At 44.4% G+C, this 23,042-nt stretch overlaps 1 protein-coding gene across 3 annotated transcripts in view; it reads left to right on the forward strand.

The window, feature by feature from the left end:
• The window catches only part of GRIK4 (glutamate ionotropic receptor kainate type subunit 4), a 467,636-nt gene that overhangs the window by 345,731 nt on the left and 98,863 nt on the right, over nt 1-23,042 (forward strand). For all 3 annotated transcript variants that reach the window (XM_081889776.1, XM_081889778.1, XM_081889777.1), the window contains exon 8: nt 11,972-12,133. In XM_081889776.1, coding sequence (XP_081745902.1) covers nt 11,972-12,133 — 162 coding nt within the window. The remainder of the gene's footprint in view (nt 1-11,971; nt 12,134-23,042) is intronic.

Raw genomic sequence — 23,042 nt, forward strand, 5'->3', positions numbered from 1 at the left:
ATGAACCCTCTGAGTTTTTGCAATCACATCCTGATGGGGGGTGGGAAGGGTGATAAAAAAGCAGCATGGCTCGCATTATAGGACGGCGAGCAAAAGGAGCAGCTAAATCAAGTGTGTGTATGTGTCATAGTGTGGATGACTGTTGGAAACTGAGACCATGTGTATATTTTAAATATATATGCTTAAAAGCAAGGATCTGAAACGAATAGGCGATAGAGAAAGTCATCAGGCATAAAAAGGGCATGAAGTCAATCCCTCCTGCACTGGGGAGTTTTCTGAAGGTCAGCTCTTTGGAGAGGTAAGTGAGCTAACTGCATTTAAAATGAAGGGTCAGAGCTGAACTTTCCTTGTCAAGCCCTTCCCTGCCTCCCACCACTTCTCCTCTATGTACTTGATGGAAATTAGTTTTCTTCCCTGCACCAGTGTGGATTTGGGGAATGTCAGGCTGGAGAGATGCGAGGCTGACTGGCTTCCATCAAGATCAGTGACTCATCCTGGCTTTAAATCCTACTAATTAGATAGTTCAGCAGAGAGAGGAAACACAGCATGTGAAAACAGATAGGGAACTTTGGCGGAGTGTTAGGACACAGCTGAGCGATGGCTTTGCAGTCCATTGGCGCACTGATGCAGGGTACACAATCAGATTTGCCCTGCAAGGGCTGCTAGCTTGATGGTTATGCTGTGTCCCCACAGTCAGAGGCAGGAGGGAATGGTGGTGTTGTGCTTGGGTCCTACTTGCAAGTTTCCCACGGGCATCTGGTTGGCCAGCGTGAGAACAGTACCAGGGGAGGATTTTGGGTAGTGCAAGCAGAAAACTTGCTCAGCTTTGGGAAGGAGGCTCCTACGGGGTCCTAGAGTCCTCCTTCCCAAAGCAGGGCTAGTGCTTACTGGACTTTGGGAAGGAGAAGGGAGGGTTCTAGGACTGCCAGAGTCTTGTGCCCCCTTCCCAAAGCCTGGCTTAAGCTGGCGCAATGAGAGCTGATGGGCAACATATTACCAAATTCCACCTTTGACAGGATGCTGAACTAGATGGCTTCATCCAGCAGGCCTCTTCTTATGGAACTGGAGAACGGACACTTCACTCTACACAGGGTGGTCCAACACACAGCCCGAGGACTGCATGTGGCCCCCGGGACCTTTTTTGGTGGCCTTTGGCAACATTTGACACTATGAATCAATGCTCACACACCTCACAACCTTCATCAACTATCCCTGCCATCCAACTTTCCCGCTTGTGGAGAATCCATGTTCAGAAGGGGGGGAAATATTTTACTTCACCTGCATTCAATGTACTGCCCTGCTGAAAGGGGTTTTATTTCTCCTGTGGCTGCCATGGGATCTTTAAAGAGGAGCAACTGGAGAACCTACTGTATGGTGGCAGCAAGATCATCTAAGGATGAGGGAGGAAACATTTTTCCATCATCACCCTACCCTGTGCCTTCACCAGTCACCATTGCCTTTTAATCATCAACATTATATATATTGTACTTATATGGTCTACCCCCCTAGTGGCCTGTTGGGATAGGAAGATTTTAATTTTTGTTGTTGTGATCTTTGCTCTGCAATGCCAATCTTCATGCCTAGTCCCCATCTGCAGAAATGCAGTGCTGATGGGCAGAGTCAGTTTGCACATACTCAGAAACTACTGATAGCGCACTCCCACCCCATGTGCAATGATGGGTAGGAGGATCACAATTTCATCCAAGGCAAAAGAGAATCTGCTACCGGTAACCACATTTCTCTGTCTGTTGCTCAGCTCTGCTTAGCGCTCTCTCTCTCTCATGGCTATTCCTCTCCCCGCCCCAGGATTTGGGAGGGGGAGGAACAGCAGCCAACAACGTACTTGGTGCTTCTTGAGAGTAGGAGGAGGCACTTTGGAGTTTCCCAGCAACTACAAAACACAGTTGACATCTTTATAACCTGAAAATGCTGCTGAGCGCTGCTTGGCACTGCTTGGCAACCAGAAAGCCCTTCCTTCTTATTCCTTCTTGTTTTCTCCTTCCTGGTTGTATGGTGTTCAAGTGAGAAATATTGTCTACATGAGACCCAAGCATAGCAGAGTTGGAAACATGGGTGTAACCAAGGAGGGCAGGGGGGCAGCTGCCTCCCCTCATTCAATAATAAATAAATAGAAACACATAACAAACTGAGGTTCTGCCCCTCCTTAACAAAAGGCCTGCCCCTCAACAAAAATTGTGGCTACTCCCATGGTTGGAAAGACCTAAGCCACATTCACACCACGCATTTAATGTTGCACTTCAAACAGTCATGGGTTTCCCACAAAGAATTCTGGGAGCTGTAGTTCATTAAGGACGCTGAGTTGTTAGGAGACCCCTATTCCTTTCCCAGAGCTACAGTTATCAGTGTTCCCTGGGGAGACGGATTAATTGTTAAACCACTCTGTAAATTGTAGCTCTGTGGGGAGAATAGGGTCCTCCTTGATCCTTAACAAACTACATATCTCAGTATTCTTTGGAGGAAGCCATGGCTCTTTAAAGTGGCATCACAGTGTGACTGACCCTGAAGAGATGCATAAACTCCAACCCACAATAAGGCAGTGATGTGCTGTGCCACATTCTCTCCACCAGCAACCTAATTCTCGTGAGTTTCTCAAATGTTGGGGTTGAGAGGGAAAGGGTTTGAGAAGAAATGAGCATAGCTGCATAGGGTTTTCTTGGGCTGTCATGAGCATCAATGTTCACTTAGCTCAGGCATGGCCAAACTTGGCCCTCCAGATGTTTTGGGACTACAATTCTCATCATCCCTGACCATCTGGAGGGACAACTTAGCTCTCCAAAAGTTCTACTCTTCACTATCTTGTCCATGCAGCTGGTACAGCCTCCTAGACCTCTTTGTCACCTGTCATTTGCTTTCTCCAGTTCTTATTAGTTTAATATCCTCCCTTTTAAATATACATATCATCTATCCATCTTCAGACAGCTTCCTTTAAGTATATTTCCGCCTGTTACTCTGGATAGCCATTCCTTTCAATTATAGATCTTTTCTCTTAGAAGGTGCTTCAGTAACGAACCCTGTGTTGTAGCCTGAACTGCCAGTCTATTTCTCATAGTCTTTGGACCAGTCAAAACAAAAAAAAATCCTTCCAGTAGCACCTTAAAGACCAACTACGTTAGTTCTTGGTATGAGCTTTCGTGTGCATGCACACTTTTTCAGATACACACTTTTTCAGATATAAGGGAGAAAAGGGGCGAGCCGAGGGCTGCCCCGACCTTAAGTGGCCTCTGGAAGGCCCGCCCCCGTCGCCAGCCGATTGGCTGGCGCTGCGGGGGATGCAAATTAATTGAATCCCTGCTTCCCGCGAGGCTGACGCCAGCCCCGCGGGAGTGTGGGAGGGGTCGAGAGCCCGCAACCCCCCCTCCTCCTGAAGTTCGGTAGTGGCATTGCGTTGCCTGCTGGAACTTGACTACAGGATTCTGTACTAAGGGCACTGATAACTTAAATTGGTATATTAGCAAGACTTTATAACAGGGCTGTTAACACCAGCCTGCAGCAGGCTTTGTACTAGATCAACCTTTCCCAGCCTAATGCCTTCTAGAAATTTTGGACTACAGTTCCCATCATCCTTGACAATTGGCCATGCTGGTTGGGGTTGATGGAGTTGGAATCTGAAACAAGTGGAGTGTCCCAAATCGGGGAAGGCTGATTTTAAGATGTTTGAAATCTGGAGGTGGTTGTGTTTTTGTTTTTTTTTATAAATATTTATTAAGGTTTTTACAGAAAAGAAAAAAAAATCCAATAACAATAAACAGTATTACTTTGTTTAACAAAATTTCATATCATCTTTGAGCTTCCTCACGCCTCCCACTCCCATTTACATCATTAATAAATTTTGTCCAGCAAATTATCATCTTATTTCCAAATTTTGTAACCGCTTATTTAATTACAATAAAATAGTTCTCCTGCAAATTTGTTTTCCTTAATCTCTCTTGTCATCAATTCCTGATCTATTTTAGTGATGGCCAATTATTTATAACTAAGCATCTTTCTTAACATTCCAATAAATCATAATATTTTTGTAAGTAAGTCTTAAATTTCTTCCAATCTTCTTCCATCCTTTCTTCTCCCAAGTCTCGGATTCTGCCAGTCATCTCCGCCAGTTGCATATAGTCCATCAGTTGCATCTGCCATTCTTCCAGTGTGGGTAGTGGAGGTGGTTGTGTTTAAGGGGACAGTGGAAGGTTGCCAAGTCTCTTGTGTTTGGTCCTGAGATTCAGGTGTCAAGGTCTTTTCTAACAGCCTGGGATTTAAATGTGCTGTTACCAGCTGGTCTCAAGTTGCTACACTTGAATTTGGGGCTTGGGAATGCAACAGGAGTGCTTTTTTAAAAAAAACATTTATTTCAAGCTCATATATCAGGATATCCAGTGATGATGAATGTTGGAAAATTCAAGACAGATAAAACATGTCTCCTTGCAGTGCAGAGTGAAACTGTGGAACTCACTCCTACAGGAGGCAGTGAGGCTGGATCAACAATTCCCAGGGATGAGGGACCAATTGTTAAATTCTGGGAACTGTAGCTCCATGAGGGGAATATGGGTCTCCTAGCAGTTCTCAGCACCCTTAACAGACTACAGCTCCAGGAATTATTTGTGCAGAAGCCATGACTGTTTAAAGCAGGCATAGGCAACCTTGGCCCTCCAGATGTTTTGGGACTACAACTCCCATGATCCCTAGCTAACAGGACCAGTGGTCAGGGGTAATGGGAATTGTAGTCCCAAAACAACTGGAGGGCCAAGTTTGCCTGTGCCTGGTTTAAAGTGATATGATAGTACTTTTAACATATGATGGGAATGTGGCCACAAAAAAATTCTGCTCATCACCTGCATATTTCCAACTGGAGATGCTGGGGATTGAACCCAGGATCTTCGTCATGCAAACCATGTGCTCTGCCGTTGACCCATGGTCTCTCCAACAGCTTAAGTTCTGTGGGACATTCTCCCCAAGGAAATGCATGTAGCACTGTTGCCTTAAGGCCATTAATAGCAGGCAATGCACTATAGCTGTTAGTTAATACATCTAACTAAAAGTTTTAATTAAAACAATTTGTTCAGCTGGGGGGAAAAACCCTGACTGGAAATCCATTAGAATAAAATAAATTGTAACCACGTTGTTGCTTGATTTATAATGATAATAATATAATACTAAGGAGACAATTTGCAGATAGAGAATTACAGGCAGTCTGCTGTGGGTTTCAAGGAAATGAATATCTATTTTTCCCCACCAAGCCTTGAGATGTCTGAAACCATGAGAACAGAAAAATGTTAGATGCTTACAATGAACACATTCTATTGTAGTTCATTATCTCCTTGAATTTTTGTGACGTTTGTTCCTCTCTTTTTAAAAAATTGTTCCAAGACTTGGCTTAGGCATTTCAAAATATGTCTCAGGGAGTGTGGCAAATAAGCGATTACATTTTTCTTTTCTTTTTGGAAGGAATATCTGCCTTTGTTTTTAAGGGGCGTGAGTAACACCTAGAACCAGGTGATTTGATTAGCTGCTTCACAGGTATCAAGTGGTGATGGTATTGTGTGAAGGTAATGGTATTAGAAGGGGACGTGGGTGGCGCTGTGGGTTAAACCACAGAGCCTAGGACTTGCCAATCAGAAGGTCGGCGGTTCAAATCCTCACAACGGGGTGAGCTCCCATTGCTCGGTCCCTGCTCCTGCCCACCTAGCAGTTTGAAAGCACGTCAAAGTGCAAGTAGATAAATAGGTACCACTCCGGCAGGAAGGTAAACAGCATTTCCATGCGCTGCTCTGGCTCACCAGAAGCGGCTTAGTCATGCTGGCCACATGACCCGGAAGCTGTAAGCCGGCTCCCTCAGCCAATAAAGCGAGATGAGCGCCGCAACCCCAGAGTCGGCCACGACAGGTCCTAATGGTCAGGGGTCCCTTTATCTTAATGGTATTAGAATCTATAGACAAAGATGCTCAATATGTCTGGATTTCCATGGGGCAAGGAAAAATATCACTTGTCTCTTTGGAGGCCAGAAAATGATCTCGTAAGGAATGTAAAAGATTAGAGTAACGAAGGGTTGACTTTTGTTTGTGAATGTGCCACCCATATTAATCACAACACAGAGAACTTCCTCATCATCGAAGGTGAAGTCAAACATGATGCTATTCAATGGAGCAATTTCTCATGTTTAGCCTTAGGCTACTGAGTGATGTGAGATCAAGCAGTATACCTGCTTGTGTGAACCAAGCAATAGGCTTTATCTGGAGCTGGAATGGGAGTGTAATTATCTTGAAATCAACCACATATTTCTTAAACGGTGGGGGGGGGATTCTGTGAAATTTAAGGTGGGTCATCTTGAGCTGGAGTTTGCCAATATTTGTTTAGAGTAATCCTTTGTGGCCTTAAAATCTATTAATCGGTTATGAGAGTTCTTCCATAATTCCTTTAAGTTCAGAAGATCAGCATTGAGAGGATAACAGTGATTTCCCAAGGATTACTGACTTGGGATAAGTTTGGAATAAAAATTTGAATTTGGGAGCTTGTAGTTTCTGAAACTTTGGGGTTTGGGGTGACATCTGGCAAAAACTCAGCTATCCAAGTCATGAGAATAACTGGATTTGAAATACTTGTTCTGTTTATGAAACCTAATTGTGAGTGAGTAATCTTTCAGCAGCTCAAAATTGAACTGTAACCCATTGGCCAGATGACATCCTTTTTGAAGGGGAAATTGATTTCTGTATGTGGTTTATTATGCAATTATTGACACAGTCAATATATTATGACTATACCACACACACTCTTTCTCTTTAACACCATAAAACACTTAGGGTAATCTTGTACAGTTTAGTGAATAAATGAAAGTGTTTTCCAGGCAGCTTAAGAATGATAAATTGACTTAGCAGCTTAACATTTACAGACCCTGAAGGCCACTGGATTTGCAGATAGAGGCTTTTAACTCCCAATGGGATGTCTTCCTCTGCAAGTATATGAGAGGAGGGTTCCATGTCTCAACTCTCTCTTCCTTTAAGATACTGAAACAGATGATGAAGAAATGATGCAGAGTAACTCAATGCTTGGAATTAACTAGTTCAGTTAAATGAAAGTAGTTGCCGTAATTTCCAGGAGAATGGAAGGTGAAGTTCATTTGCGGGTAGAACTTCAAATAATTTATAGCTCATCTTCATAGTCATTCCCTCCCTCAGCAAGAGGCCTGGACTCTTAGCTTTCATTAAAAAAAAAAAAAAGTAAGTCAAATGAACATCTATGAAAGAGTTAGAAAAACAAATTGTGGAGGCAGTGTTCTAAAGCTTGATTTAGCAGATATGGAAGCACTGCTGTAGTTTAATCACTGTGGCTAAGCAATAATTTGGGAGAATAGCAACTGAACTACAGTGGTACCCTGGGTTAAGAACTTAATTCGTTCTGGAGGTCCATTCTTAACCTGAAACTGCTCTTAACCTGAGGTACCACTTTAGCTTATGGGGCCTTCAGCTGCTGCCGCACGATTTCTGCTCTCATCCTGAAGCAAAGTATTTAACCTGAGGTACTATTTCTGGGTTGGGGACGCAGGTGGCGCTGTGGGTTAAAGCCTCAGCACCTAGGACTTGCCGATCGAAAGGTCGGCGGTTCGAATCCCTGCGGCGGGGTGCGCTCCCGCTGCTCGGTCCCAGCGCCTGCCAACCTAGCAGTTCGAAAGCACCTCCGGGTGCAAGTAGATAAATAGGGACCGCTTACCAGCGGGAAGGTAAACGGCGTTTCTGTGTGCAGCTCTGGCTCGCCAGAGCAGCGATGTCACGCTGGCCACGTGACCCGGAAGTGTCTCCGGACAGCGCTGGCCCCTGGCCTCTTAAGTGAGATGGGCGCACAACCCCAGAGTCTGTCAAGACTGGCCCGTACGGGCAGGGGTACCTTTACCTTTACCTTTTACTATTTCTGGGTTAGTGGAGCCTGTAACCTGAAGTGTCTGTAACCTGAAGCGTCTGTAACCCGAGTTCCAGTTACAGATAGGTAGCCGTGTTGGTCTGCCATAGTCGAAACAAAAAAAATTCCTTCCAGTAGCACCTTAAAGGCCAACTAAGTTAGTTCTTGGTATGAGCTTTCATGTGCATGCACACTTCTTCAGATACACAGTATCTGAAGAATACTGTGACCCGAGTTGTTTTGTAAAAGGATAAATGGGAATCAATTCCTTTTAAAAATAAACTTTTGGAATTCTAGATTAACTTGGTAGTGTAAGGCAGCATCTGTTTGCATCTTCTTTCTCCACTTCCTGATCGGTCCCCAAATCAGATTATAAGACTCTCCTATATTATTACCAGCTGCATTTAGAGAACAGTTGGAATGTTCTTAATCAGCAGCAGATCTAGAAATCCAATAAGGCTGTTGAAATAATTAATAGAAGAAAGTGTGTGTGTGTGTGTGTGTGTGTGTGTGTGTGTGTAGATGAGAGAGAAAGAAGTTGACCTCACAAAAAACCAAAATGAGTAAAATCTTGGCACACTCGCTCTCAGTGCCTCTTGGCTTTGTAGGTGATCTGGGCTATTAAAACCATGATAAGAATCTCACAAAGGAGAGAGAGAGAGTTTGCAACCAGGAGGTGATGTGGGTCATTTTGCCAGTGGAATTGATAGGAATGAAAAATGGGCTTTCTTGCTAATGCACATATGCTAACAAAGGAAAGTTGGCCTTTCCTGGCATTCAGAAGCCAATTGCTAATGAAAGCCCACCCACCCACCCACCTGCAATTTGAGAATACAGGTAAAGGGACCCCTGACCATTAAGTCCAGTCATGGCTCATCTTGCTTTATCGGCCAAGGGAGCCAGCATACAGCTTCCGGATCATGTGGCCAGCATAACTAAGCTGCTTCTGGTGAACCAGAGCAGCACACGGAGCGGTACCTATTTATCTACTTGCACTTTGACGTGCTTTCGAACTGCTAGGTTGGCAGGAGAGAATACAGGTAGATTCCACTAAAGTGCATTTGCTCATTGTTGGGACATGGCAATCTGCATAAGCCTCCGCTTGCTCTTTTCATCCAAGGGTTCTGCAGTCAATTCCCGGATGTGAACCACATCTGGCTGGAACCAGTGAAAACTCAGCATGGTTCAGGAACAGGCCCTTCGCCACTGTACATGTTCCACATCTTAGCTCTGAGCAATAAGCTGCAATTCTTCACTTGTATATGTTAAAAGAGTGTCAGACACATCTCTCGCCGATTGCTGAGTCATAACATGCTGTGGGCAATGGCACTGCACTCCAAACACAACTGCCAAAGCCACGTCTTGCCAAGGTGCTCCACGCTGCCTTGATTAGGGAAGACTCTCTCCTCGAGTCAAAGGTTCAGGTCACTCGGAGGCGTTTTCCTGATGCTGTAAAATTTGAGTTTGTTAGGTCAGGCACCCCACAGATAACAGCAGTCACTGAAGAGAGACTTTTGGCCTGTAATATTGCCGGCATGCTGTCTCCCAGGGAACGCGGTTCTGTTCTATTATTTAATAATGCCAGGCTAGCACTTTGGAAATAGCCACTGCCATATCAAAACACACACACACACAAAATGTGGTTTTTATTTAATGCGCATCCTTACTGCTTGCTTGAAGCTTGGGTTGGGAAAGTTAAGATTCATCCTTCTGGCTCCGCATTGCAACGATGGCATTTTCTTTCAGTTATAGACACCTGAGGCTTGATAGTGTTTGAGGGTTTGAGTTATCCCTGATATTGAATTGAACTCCATTTTTCCAGAAAAGCTGGATATTTTGAAGGTTGCATTTTAAAATCAACAGTGTCTATTGTAACATTGTTGTTTGTTTATTACACTTTCTTGAAAATATAAATTAAAAACAAAGCATTAAAAATAGAAGCAAATGGTGAGTATTAATATAACAGGCTCAAGACAGCTCCATAACTATATACAGTGGTACCTTGGGTGAAGTACTTAATTCGTTCCAGAGGTCCATTCTTAACCTGAATCTGTTCTTAACCTGAAGCACCACTTTAGCTAATAGGGCCTCCCGCTGCCGCTGCGCCACCAGAGCACGATTTCTGTTCTCACCCTGAAGCAAAGTTCTTAACCTGAAGCACTATTTCTGGGTTAGTGGAGTCTGTAACCTGAAGCATATGTAACCTGAAGCGTATGTAACTCGAGGTACCACTGTATACTGATGATCTTAACTCTTTCTCCTTTAAATTTTCTTTACAGGGTTTTTCTTTATATATTCAAACATTTGTTGTGATTCCTTTTATACATAATCCATGTCACCAACTACCTTTTTTCAGCCAAGTGACCTAGCAGTTTGAAAAAAAATCATATTTACCAAAGCCAGAGCTCTGATCCAGGATCCTATGGCCTTCAACAGATTGAGAGCATATGAAGAATAGTCAGATAGGCAGCAAGGCCAGGAGGAGGGGAGAGTGAGACAGCGCTCTGAATACTTTTTTTATTTCTGAAGAACCAGGGAGATGGAATTTTCCACATTGTACATCCATTTCATTACTTATGTAAGCAAGCCTGTGCTGGAGATGGGTGGGCCATTAAGGAAAATTCAGCAGGCCAGATGAGGCCAAAGGCCAGTCGTTTGCCATCCCTGCTGTGGAAGGGCTCGTCTGGCCTCCTTCTCCTTCAGCAAAACTGTTGCCACACACTCTTTTGCATACGAAATCTCCTCTGGCTCCAACTCTCATTAGCCATCTGCCCTTTGTTTCACAGGTTGACAATGTACTCCGTGGAAATGGATAACCTGTCACAGAGACAGGAGGATAATATCATTCAAATGAATCAATAGTGCACAGGCAATTTTTGTGTCGCCTAATGATAATGTGATTGTGTCCAAAACACGGTTTAATCCCATGTCTCATCTTGTTCTCCCTGGAGCTTCCTGCGCCAGAGAAATCAGACTTTTACTCTACTTTTCCTGAGGCCACAAAGATCTGTGGAATCAGCTAAAACAGTTACAGGAATAGTCGGGGGGAAGAGAGAGAATATTATAATAATGTATTGTATTTCTGATTATGCGGGCAAAATTCATATCCAGAACTCGGGGTTCGAATTTCCTTCACGGCTGCAATTGCTCAGCTAAACGGAGTGCCAGATGGCTTCTCACTTGTGGGGAGCAGGGGCCGGCTTCCCCAAGATAACAGACCCTATTTTCCAGGGACAGTCCCGAATCTACAGAAGCTGTCCCAGTTTCTGGTTTGATCCTGGAATGTCCTACTTTTCCTTAGGACATCCCTATTTTCATAGAAGAAATGTTGGAGGTTATGGAGTTATGCGATCCCCAAGCCAATGAGATATGTAACTATACAAGCTTTAGAAGACATCTGAAGGCAGCCCTGTATAGGGAAGTTTTTTAATAATTAATGATTTATGTTTTTATAAGGACGGCAGGAGAACATACCACTAAAGAGTCCCGAATTAATTGAGCTGCATATGTTTAGTCTGGAGAAGAGAAGACTGAGATGTGATATAATAGTCACCTTCAGATATCTAAAGGGTTGTCATGTGGAAGATAAGGAAGTATTTTTTTTCCTGCTGCTCCAGAGGATAGCACCCGAACCAATAGATACAAATGGTAAGAAAGGAGATTTTGACAAAACCTTAGGAAGAACTTTCTGACTGTAAGAGCTATTTAACCGTGGAATGGACTACCTCAGAAGGTGATGGACTTTCCTTCATTGGGTGTTTTTAAACAGAGGTTGGATAAACATCTGTCAGTGATTCTTGCAAATACAGAGGGTTGGACTAAGATGGCCCTTGTCCCCTCCAACTCTGCAAGTCTATTATTCTATGTTTTTTTAAAAACGGATTAAGTCACATTTTGGCACAAACTCCTTGGAACCTTTTCAGTTCCTTAGATTCCTTCATTTCACTTCCCTTTATGGACTACTGAAGAACATACTGCTCTTTTCACACTTCCTAATTCTGCGCTCGCTCTCTCTCTCTCTCTCTCTCTCTCTCTCTCTCTCTCTCTGTTTTGGTTCTTTGATTTCCTTTAGGAGTTTTCGCTCCAGCGGCTAGAGAGCCATCTGGATGATCGAGTGAACATCATGGCCTTTTCCATTTTCAACCAGTCCCATGCTTTCTTCCAAGAGTTTGCAGAGAGCCTCAACCAGTCATGGCTGGAAAACTGTGATCACATTCCTTTTACTGGGCCAGCAGTAAGTAAAACAGATTTACATCAATTGGTCCTCAACCCACAGTGTAATTAGGGCTTGTTGGGAGAGAAGATGAAGATAGCATGAAGAGGGGGCCATAATGGTGATTTGTTGAGGGTCTAGAACTTTATGTATCTCTCACTCATTGCTCCTTGTTGATCGCGTTCCAACAAACTAGATGAACATTAAAAAAGGTATCACAAGACCATGGCATTCTCAAAACAGGTTGAAGGGTTATGAGGAGCAAGGTCTTTTCTGTGATAGCAATCCATTGGTGTGATTAAGAGTTCTTAGTTCTGGAGAGCTTTGGAGAATTCTTTTGTGTTACCTGCCTGCTTCTTTCATGGCTTCTCAATGCCTTCATGCTATGTTGTAGGCATCATGAGGACATCAGATCAGCCACTCTAGCAAACAAGATGGGGGACCAGATGGACATTTGGTCTGATCCAACAGGGCTATGGCGTTTAAAACTCATTTGCTTTGTTTACGTGAGTCTCAGGAAGGGCTTTGATGAATGGAAAGGTGGCATCTAAATTTAAACAAACCTTTACCCCAGGCATAGGCAAATTCAGCCCTCCAGATGTTTTGGGACTACAACATCATCCCTAGCTAACAGGACCAGTGGCCAGGGATGATGGGAGTTGTGGTCCCAAAACATCTGGAGGGCCGAGTTTGCCTATGCCTGCTTTACCCTTTCTTGTTCTCAGTAAAGACCAGTTTACATGTTATCCCCTATTTATAGCAACATGTTACTATGTGATAACCAGCTCAAGATGTCTCTGCATGTGCAAAATTCATTTTCTTCACAAATGAGTCATTGTAACTAGGAATAGGTGCACCATTTAAGGTTGCATTCTCCTCCTCTCAAACTCCCTGCTTATGGGTATTAATTATAATCAGAGTATGATCTCCTAAATCCATTCAAACCTTTCAGTGCATCCTAGAGAGAATGTTTGCTAGAATACCATTCCCAATATTTCCACAAACACAGTAAGAGCCTGCTGGATCAGGCTAGTGGCCCATCTAATCCAGCATCATTTGTCTAGAAATGATCCTCTTCCTTTTAGGAGATGTTCACAAAGGGTACAGAAACTACTAGGGTCCTTCCTCCTATGCAGCAGAACTGCAAATGTTCACATGCAAATAGACAGAGCATTGGGTGTCTTGTAGCAACTATATTCCTTCTTCATGTAAAAGGTCAAAGTGACCTTAAAGAAGCAAACTAGGATCTCTGTTTCAATTGCATCACCCATCCTCTGCCCTACAATACCAGGGATGGTTGACATCTAGCAGATGCTGAAGCTTGCTACAAACTGCTGCTTGCTTATATTTGAACCTGCTGTTTATTCAGCTGTGAGCTTACAGGCTTACATGCTCTCTCTCTCTCTCTCTCTCTCTCACACACACACACACACACACACACAGCCTCCCTCGCTGTCCACCCTTCCTCCAGCCCAGGGAGATGCTGTGCAGCTAATTCATTGCCCAGTCTTACTTTATACCTGATGTAATCCCTCCATTGCTAACTGCCCCAGGTGATAGCTGAGATGCATTAGGGATAATGCTTCCTAATACTGTAAAGCAGGAAATGTTAATGGCGGGCAGAAATAAAAACTGAATTCACCCTTCTCCCTTTCCCTCGGCCCGCATTTACGGTGCTTTCATATTTTGCTTTTGTTTTGAGTTCTTATTCTACTGTGCATTATTCACCTGTGTGAAAGTCGTTGAAAATAATGCTCAGACCTTCTCTCCCATTTGGTAGCTTTCCCTCAAAGAGACTCGAGACCCCATGTTGCATGGCAACGTGTGCATTACAGGGTACCGACACCATTTTTAGGAACAAAGTAGCTTTGGGGAGGCATTTAGCGCAGTGAAGAAGTGTTGGGAGGGAAAAGGGGTGCAAGAACCTTTCCCACAAGCTAGTTCCCATCTTCAGATTGCCTCCCAGCTGCTTCTCTCCCCCAGATGCATAAGTGTCCTCAGATACACATCTGAAACCCGGGGTGGTGGGTGGGGACAGCTTGGGGCAGGGGAAGAATACCTGTTGGGAAAAGGATTAAATGCCATCTCCCATGGTCTCGCACTCGCTCTCCTGTTGCAAGTTGCTGGCCTTGGCCAATGTAACACAGGATTCTGAAACCTGGCACCCTCCAGATCTTCTGGGCTACAGCCCCCATTTATTATCCCTGACTATTGGCAAAAAACATCTGGAGGGCATGAAGCTGAGAAAGGCTGGTGTGACATGTCGAAACCAGCTTTTGATTTATCCTGAAGAAACTCTTGTTTTGGTGCTGTTGGGAGATCTCGTTCCCCTGCAAATCAATCCTCTGATGAAGCCACGACGGTCAAACTAGTTTAGATTTCTCGGGAAGAGATATTCTGTATGGCATGGAGTGGTGGCCACTTCTCTCCAGTAAATTGCTCCCGCTTCTTTCCCTCTCTTTGCTAAAGGAAGCGTTGCACCGCTGCTCAGTGGTCCTTCTTGCACAGCAGCCCGGGAAGCTGTCAACCCATGTTCTGAAGCCTGGGTGACTGTAGCAGCAGCTGTCAGAACCAATAGCTAAGGCATGTGAAGAAAGCCCCCTGCCTGCACTCTCAGTAATACTGCTTATTAGCATCCTCAGCCTCCAGCAGTATCTGGTATCTCTTCTGACAGCAGAAAGAAGTTGCATTGAAGAAAAGTTGCAGGAGCCACTAAGTCATGGGTAGGCAAACTAAGGCCTGAGGGCCGCATCCGACCCAATCGCCTTCTAAATCCGGCCCATGGAGGGTCTGGGAATCAGCGTGTTTTTACAAGAGTAGAATGTGTGCTTTTTTTCAAAATGCATCTCTGGGTTACTTGTGGGGTGTAGGAATTCATTCATTTTTTCCCTTCAAAATAGAGTCCGGCCCCCCACAAGGTCTGAGGGACAGTGGGCCGGCCCCCTGCTGAAAACGTTTGCTGACCCCTGCAGTAAGTCTTCCTTGCTGTGAGATGAAGCCAGACACGGCACTGCCAGAAAATGGGTGTGTCAGGCGGATTCAAGCAACTCCCATGGCCGGTTGCCCAGGAAAACACAAAGACAAGGAATGTCTCTTACCCTCTGCTTTTTATTCAGTAATTACAGAGAGAGGCTTTGGAACCCAGCCTCTTGGATAATAGCATTGTCCCGAGTGAATCTCCACCCCCTCCATCTCTCCCACTTCCTCATGTGTCAGCCCTACAGGTGCTGAGAAGTGCCCTTTGCCTTTGAGCTCTTTGCTCTCCTACTTTCAAGGCTTGCCAGGTTCTGGGAGAGGGTGTGTGTGTCTGAAATGCTTTCTAAAGACACTATGCCCCACTGGTGCTTCCTCTTCCTCCTCCTCCTCCTTTCCCATTATTTCCCAGCTTTTTCCCTCATCTGCCTCTAAGCTCTGACCTCCCTCAAACCCCTGTTGTAATTCTGAACTGTCTTCCTCTTCTCTGGAAGGCTGGGGAGACGGTCTTCGCCATTCTTCCTCTGCTCAGTCCCTGACATCGTGTGAGACATCAGGAGGCAACTCTGAGACTGGAAGGGGCCCTCCATGAGTGTTTATAGATAGCATTCAGACAGCTGTTGCTGCAGTCATCCAGAGACATCACAACATAAAGTGGCTGGTTCACAGGGTGTCATATGCACCGGAACAGTATTTTCCTAGCAACACAAAAGCAACATTTGTCTTGGTTTGTGGGAACCACTCATTATCCATGGTGGAAGGACTTTTAAATCCACACAGGGAATTGTTCATTGTTTTCCTTATGACATTTGGTGTCAATAAACTCTAGCAAGGCGCAATTCAGGGAAAGGTCCCAACTGCCTTGGGATTTACATGTTTACCCATCAAGCTCAGGGGAGCTGAACCTCCCCAGGAAGCTCTGAGCACCAAATCCCTGACAGCTGGGCCTGCCAGGAGGTTCCACATAAGCCACGGAAATCCCAAGGCTTTCTTGCTAGGAGACAGTGGAGCATGTTTGCAAAAGGAGCAGGGAGGTATTTGCTGGAAAGAAAAAGAAAAAGAAAAAAAAACTTCCAATTAATCACACTGCAAAGAAAGGAAATCAGGGGAAATCATTAAAATTGCAGATGGCTAGATTAGGTAATTAGAATGTAGGCTAAAGCAGATGTTTGTAATTAACTGTTTATTTCATTGACAGAAACCCTGATTGTACCAATGGATTGTGGCACTTCTTTTTACTGTGTTAAATTTGGGGGCAAAGATATAGTTGTTGTTGTTTCTATATCTGTCTCTATATATACACCTCCGTTGGAGAGATCTCCAAGTGTGGTTTCCTAGGAAATGCAGGATTTATGCTCACAGAGTTTGTTAGAACAGCCCCATTCACCTTTGGGCTTTATTCTGATGGAAATTTTACTTAAAGTTTCAAACAACACATCCATGGTTCGAGAGTGCTAATTGTAGGGATGTGCAAATTGCGAATAATGGGCTTTAGATTGTTTCACCTATTCAATAATTCAGATGTGTAGGCCCATTCTTGTGCATGGCATTTTAAATGAGGATACGTCTCTGCCCCTACAAGCTTACAAGCTTACATTTAACACAGGGCAGACATTCCCTTTAGTCTAGGAATGGCAGCTGAATCCATCCCTATTGAAAGCCTCTGCTCCCAAGTGAAATGGAAATTCTGACTGGTGTGATGTCTCATGATAGCTCATGCCTTGTTTGTATATGCAGTTCCTCACCCTTTGCCATAGTCAATGAGTGACCAGTGTGCAGGAGCTCAATGCTCTTAGAGGGGAGGAAGAAATATTCCCCACTATTCAGTTTCTTTACTTTTTATGCAGTTTCCAGAAGGAGGTTCCTTGGTCTCATCTAATGATTTTGGCTAAGCCCTGGAACAAAAGAGGAAGCCGCTGACTAGCTACCTCCGCCCCAATCCCCAGATTGCATTTTGCTATAATTCATTAGCACTATTTACAACAGACAAGGGACAAAAATTAAAACACACCACCCATGATACAATATACGATAATAAGCAAACGAGCGGAGGTTTGCAAAAGGGCTATTAATGTCAAAAAGAAAAAAAGATGAGGTTTTTCTAAAGGGTTGGAGATTTGATCTAAGGTTTTGAGTGGGAAGAGATGAGGGGAATGTATTTCATACCAAGTGGGTGGCAGGAAAGCCCTGAGGATCCACACAATAGCCTTCTTATGGAGAAATACTACTTAATTGTCTGCGGCATCTGCCATATGAACAGAATCACAAATTGCTTTATTGCATTAAATAAGACTACAGATAAATAGTGGCAGAGGGAGTTGGCAATTAAGAGACCCAGACGGAAGTAGGAAATATGGTTTTCAGGCGAGGGTTGGAACAAGCTGGGAACCGATGAGCCAGAAAGGAACTGGGGAGGCTTCTGCAGATGGCAGGCTTCACCAAGAAGATGTTGCTGGGCGTTCCCCATGTTGAGATTGAGAAGAAAGTAAACGGTGGAGAAGGCGGAGAACGTCGATTTAATTTGCATTTAAAGACCAACTTGCCTGACTCTCACTTCTTGAAATAATATGTGAAACGAAATACAACCATCCTTTAAAATTCGTACTTCTTGAATTTTACAGTGCAGTTCTCCAGCCCAATAATGTGTACAAAAGGCATGTAATAAAGCAGGTGAGGGACACAGGTGGCGCTGTGGTCTAACCCACTGAGCCTCTTGGGCTTGCCAATCGGAAGGTCGGTGGTTCGAATCTGCACAACGGGGTGAGCTCCCGTTGCTCTGTCCCAGCTTCTGGCAACCTAGCAGTTTGAAAGCACACCAGCGTGAGTAGATAAATAGGTACTGCTGTGGCAGGAAGGTAAACAACGTTTCCATGCTCTCTGGCACTCACCATGGTCATCTGTGCTCCAGAAACGGTTTAGTCATGCTGGCCACATGACCCAGAAAAGCTGTCTGCGGACAAACACCAGGTCTCTTGACCTGAAAGTAGAGATGAGCGCTACACCCCATAGTTGAATTCAACTGAACTGTCCAGGGGCCTTTTACCTTACCTTTACTGGGGTAAAGGTAAAGGGACCCCTGACCATTAGGTCCAGTTGCAGACGACTCTGGGGTTGTGGCGCTCATCTCACTGTACTGGCCGAGGGAGCCGCCGTTTGTCCACAGACAGCTTTCCAGGTCATGTGGCCAGCATGACTAAACTGCTTCTGGAGCAATGGGACAGAAGCCAGTGTACACGGAAAGGTCATTTACCTTCCTGCCGGAGCGGTACCTGTTTATCTACTTGCACTTTGACGTGCTTTCGAACTGCTAAGTTGGCAGGAGGAGGGACCGAGCAACGGGAGCTCAACCTGTTGCGGGGATTCGAACCGCCGACCTTCTGACCGGCAAGCCCTACGCTCTGTGGTTTAACCCATAGCGCCACCCGCATCTTTACTAGGGTAGAGTGCATAAAAATGCACATATGAGTGGAATTAACATTTTAAAAAATGCATTGTGTTAGGGGAAATTGCTTTGCAATAATATGCATATTAGGCAAAAGAGCATTTAAGCATGTCTATATTGGAAGAAAATTGCACTAAAACGTTGGTGAGTTTTCATGAGGACTTTTTTTAAAAAAATTGCATATTGCATTCTGGAGAACTAAATTTAAACTTGGAAGAACGAGAAACTGGGTGAAACTGAAAGCACTGGTCCACCTTTGGTCAGCATCAAGGCAGAGAGAAACATGCCACCAAGAAAGGCAGTAGAATGGGTGATGGGAGTGAGTGGGAGTCATGAATTGCGGGTGCTGAAATAGGCTGTGACAGGATCAGGTCTAAGGCAGAATACGCTTCAGGAAAGGAGTCCATGGGATCAAGTATAAGGAGAATATTTTTTTAAAAAAATAAATAAATTAAAAAGGAGGGAAAGAAAGAGGAACGAGAACCTCCAAGGCTCACAGGAATCCCTTAATTTATGCAAGACCAATAATCCGTTTGTTTATTCATTAAAATAAATTTCATACCCTGTCATCTCATAATGGAGCACCTTGCAGTAACCTGCAGTAGAATAACAAAAGCAATATTTTTCCAGAAAAGCAGCAAGATAAATAGAAGCACAACGATCACCACCAACTCATTGATGGCTAGGGGTAAGGTTGGATGCCGTGCAGTCACCACTCCATCAACAGAGAGGTGGGCTACCATTTGCAGGGGCTCCACCACATCAGAGACTGTGCTGTGATGCAGATTCGCATGAAAGTGGAAAGGCCCACAAGAAGAAGAAGAGAAGAGTTTGGATTTGATATCCCGCTTTATCACTACCCGAAGGAGTCTCAAAGCGGCTAACATCCTCCTTTCCCTTCCTCCCCCACAACATACACTCTGTGCAGTGAGTGGGGCTGAGAGACTTCAGAGAAGTGTGACTGGCCCAAGGTCACCCAGCAGCTGCATGTGGAGGAGCGGGGAAGCGAACCCGGTTCACCAGATTACGAGTCCACAGCTCTTGACCACTACACCACACTGGCTCTCACAAGTGGGGTGAGGCGGGATGGTGGTGCTAGGGCAGTTTTGTCTCTCCCAAGGGGCCTGATTCCCTGGCTCCCTAATGTACATTAGCTTGGAACTGGAATAAAATGGAGAGGGAGAGGGAGACAGAGAGACCACTTGCCCTGACTCTACCTTTTGCCCCAGCTAACACACAGCAGCAGTGTTTCATGTTGGCAGCGGAGACACCACTGCTCAATCCTCTTTGCTTTTCAGCTCCTCGATCCTCTTTGCTTTTCTGATCAAACAACAATAAAACTGAAGTGGCAGAGAAAATAGCAAATCCATGTTTGCAATGGGAATAAACCCCGAGGCAGCAATTCAGAAGCCCCAAATGGGCAGAGAAGGCACCTTGCATGACAATCCCATAAAGTTATTGGAGGAAGGGCAGAATAAAAATGATACCAATGGAATAAAGTTGATTTAAAGGTGACTGTCAAAAATGCACTTAAAAGGCACTGCTATTTTTGCTATTAAATCTTCATAAGAAGTGGGATTTGAAACTAAGGACGGACAAATCCATCCATTTTCTGTTTCTTACTTTTCCATTCTTAAATTCAGTTCTCCACATTTGTGAATATACAATACCACACACACAGATCCACATTTTAGCACAGTTTTGAGTAATATGCAGGTTTTTAAGCACATATTCCTAATATGTATTTTTGCACATTATTTTCACCAACTTAAGCATTTTCAGGCACACTTTCCCTAAATGTTTAGATTTCAGCACACAACAGCTTTGGTGGGAAAACTGCATCACAAGTGTTGCAGAAGTACAATTTTTGAAGAATAGCTGTGTTTCAGATCACATACAAATGCAACCTGAAAAGAGGACCAATATCGCTTTTCTCCCACATCTCTACTTGAAACAAACTGGTGCAGTGCGGAATATTGTGTTCATGCTTCTAGTCAGCCGGCCATGCCCTTTCCCATAATACCCCATTCCATCTGCTCCCAGGTTTTCTGTCCCAGCTCCCCAATCCAACCCTGAGCATGCTCAGTCCAAATTGAGTGATTTGGGGCTTTCTCTTCCCTCCTCTCTTTAGGGTTTTTGACCATTCTTTGTGCTCCTGTAAACCTTGGATTTCCCCCAAAATTTCCATTTGGGCTGTGTTAAATCTCCTCACTTGGAGAATTGAGTTCGCTATGAATATGTACGAGTGGACCACCAAGAGTGGGCCTTTCAATTTTCTTGAGACTTTCCTCTGTGAACAATGATATTTTTGTTCCTCTCTCCCCTTTCTGATATCTGAAAGAGCACCTCTGCCTAGCAGAACCCCCAAACTTTGGAAATTAGTTTGAGCAGGAATGGGTGAAATTTGTTGGCCCAAGTGCTGCATCCTCTCATGGGCAATGTTCCAGGAGCATGATACCAGTGGTGGGTGTGGCCTAAGTGGGTGTGACCAGACCCACCCCCTCTCCATCCATGCAAGCTAGAGGCATTACCACAGTTCATGATCATATTCTAGCCAGGGAAAATCACTCTAGGATGGTGCAGAGCAGGACCAGTGAAGGGTATGGGCTGGGTAGAGTCCTAAGGGCCAGGCAGAGATGTCCAGATGGCCACATTTAGCCTCCAGGCTTTATGTTCCCCAACCCTGCCATAGACGGTGGCATGCCGCCACATTGAAAAATGTTCAGCGCCACCCTCTGCAGATTGCATGTGTACAGCCATTATACAGCTTCATAGAAAACTGTCCTTGATCATCCTGTCTGATAAAATTAAACAAAAAGAGACATTGGCAAACATAGAAACCACTCCTGGAATTGAAGCAAATGTTTGTAGGCTTACAAAGTCGAATATCCCAATCAATAGTGTCATATGCTTCATTAAGATCTACAAGCATCATTTGTGGTAGCTAATAGGAGATCGTTAACTGCGCAGAGGAAGGGAAAAGGAGATGAAAAACGGACCAAAGACAATTAAAGATGACAAGCTGGATTTCTGACATGGAGGTAACAAATGGAAAGCACACCCAAATATATTGGATGTTTTTGACCTATTACTGGCAAGCTGGATCTTGAACTCTTTCACATTAATGCTGTTATTCCGCCAAACATTGAGGATCTCGCGTGAGGTTAAAAATCCAGGATGGTTTGCAGAAAAAGCTCAAAATCAAGAGAATAGAAAAGTAAAGAACGGTGTGCATCCATTGATCAAGGATCAAGGGCTTAACAACATTTGTGTTTTCTGAGACCCCTTTCCCTTAGCGACCTTCAGAAAAACCCCAAACTTTGCAAACGCACAAATCTTCCCACCATGCCATGCAAACCAGCAAATGTATGTCGTTTCCCCTCAAGACATAATTGTGAGCACGGCAATGGAGCTCACCTGAGGCAGAGTTTAGAAAATGTTTGACAACAAGTGTTGCTTCGAAAGCTTCCAGTAATCAAGCCTTGGGGTGGGAACATTACAGAAGTGGAATAGGAAGGTGTTGACAAACCAGGGACCAAAAGTATGCCCCAATTGTTGTACTGATAGATTATCAGGGGCACAGGGAATTGGCACTAATTTCTAGGAGAAAGAAAATAGTATAAATCAGTTGTGGTGAGTCCTTGGCCCTCCAGATGTTGTTACACTATAACTCCCACCATCCTTGGCCTTTGGCCATGCTTGCTAGGACAGATGAGAGTTGTAGCTCAGTAACATCTGGAGGGTTAAAGGTTCCCCATTAGTATAAAGACTCAGCTGTTGGCATGCAAGAGGAGATCATGTCCACCTTCAAGCTGATCTCTTATGGTCCTATGGGCCTCCTTTTGAGAAAGGAGCATCGTTAGTGCAGGCCATTAACAAGACATCTTGTTGGGGAGAAACTAGAGATACAAGGGTAGAGGGGAGATAATAAAAAAGTACAGTGGTGCCTCGCTAGACGAAAAGAATTCGTTCCGCGATTCTCTTCGTCTAGTGGGTTTTTCGTCTTGCGAAGCAAGCCCATTGACAGCTTAGCGGATTAGCGCTACAGCTGTCAAGCGGCTTCCAGCGATCAGCTGTTAAGCGGCTTATCAGCGGAACAGCTAATAAGCGGCTTAGCGGCTTAAGAAAAGGGCGAAAAAAGCAAAAAAAACCCGCGGGGGGATGCAAGATTTTTTTCGTCTTGTGAAGCAACCCCATAGGGAAATTCGTTTTGCGAAGCGCCTCCAAAACAGAAAACCCTTTCGTCTAGCGGGTTTTTCGTCTTGCGAGGTGTTCGTCTTGCGGGGCACCACTGTATCAGAGAGCAAAGCCCTAAATATAGGTGGTTTCATGTGTTTATGTTTAAAAATTAGGAGCCAAGGGCTTGGAAGGTGTCTTCCTTTATTAACAGTAAATCCTGGAAGATGGGGCATGTTTTTTATTGCTAAGTAGCCGGGTAAAATATTGCCGTCACAGTTTTTCTTATAGCTCTGTAAGTAGAAAGCAGAGAAGCTTTTAAAAAAATGAAACCTGAAA

The sequence above is a fragment of the Podarcis melisellensis genome, assembly GCF_964234715.1.
Source record: "Podarcis melisellensis genome assembly, chromosome: 15".
Taxonomy (NCBI): domain Eukaryota; kingdom Metazoa; phylum Chordata; class Lepidosauria; order Squamata; family Lacertidae; genus Podarcis; species Podarcis melisellensis.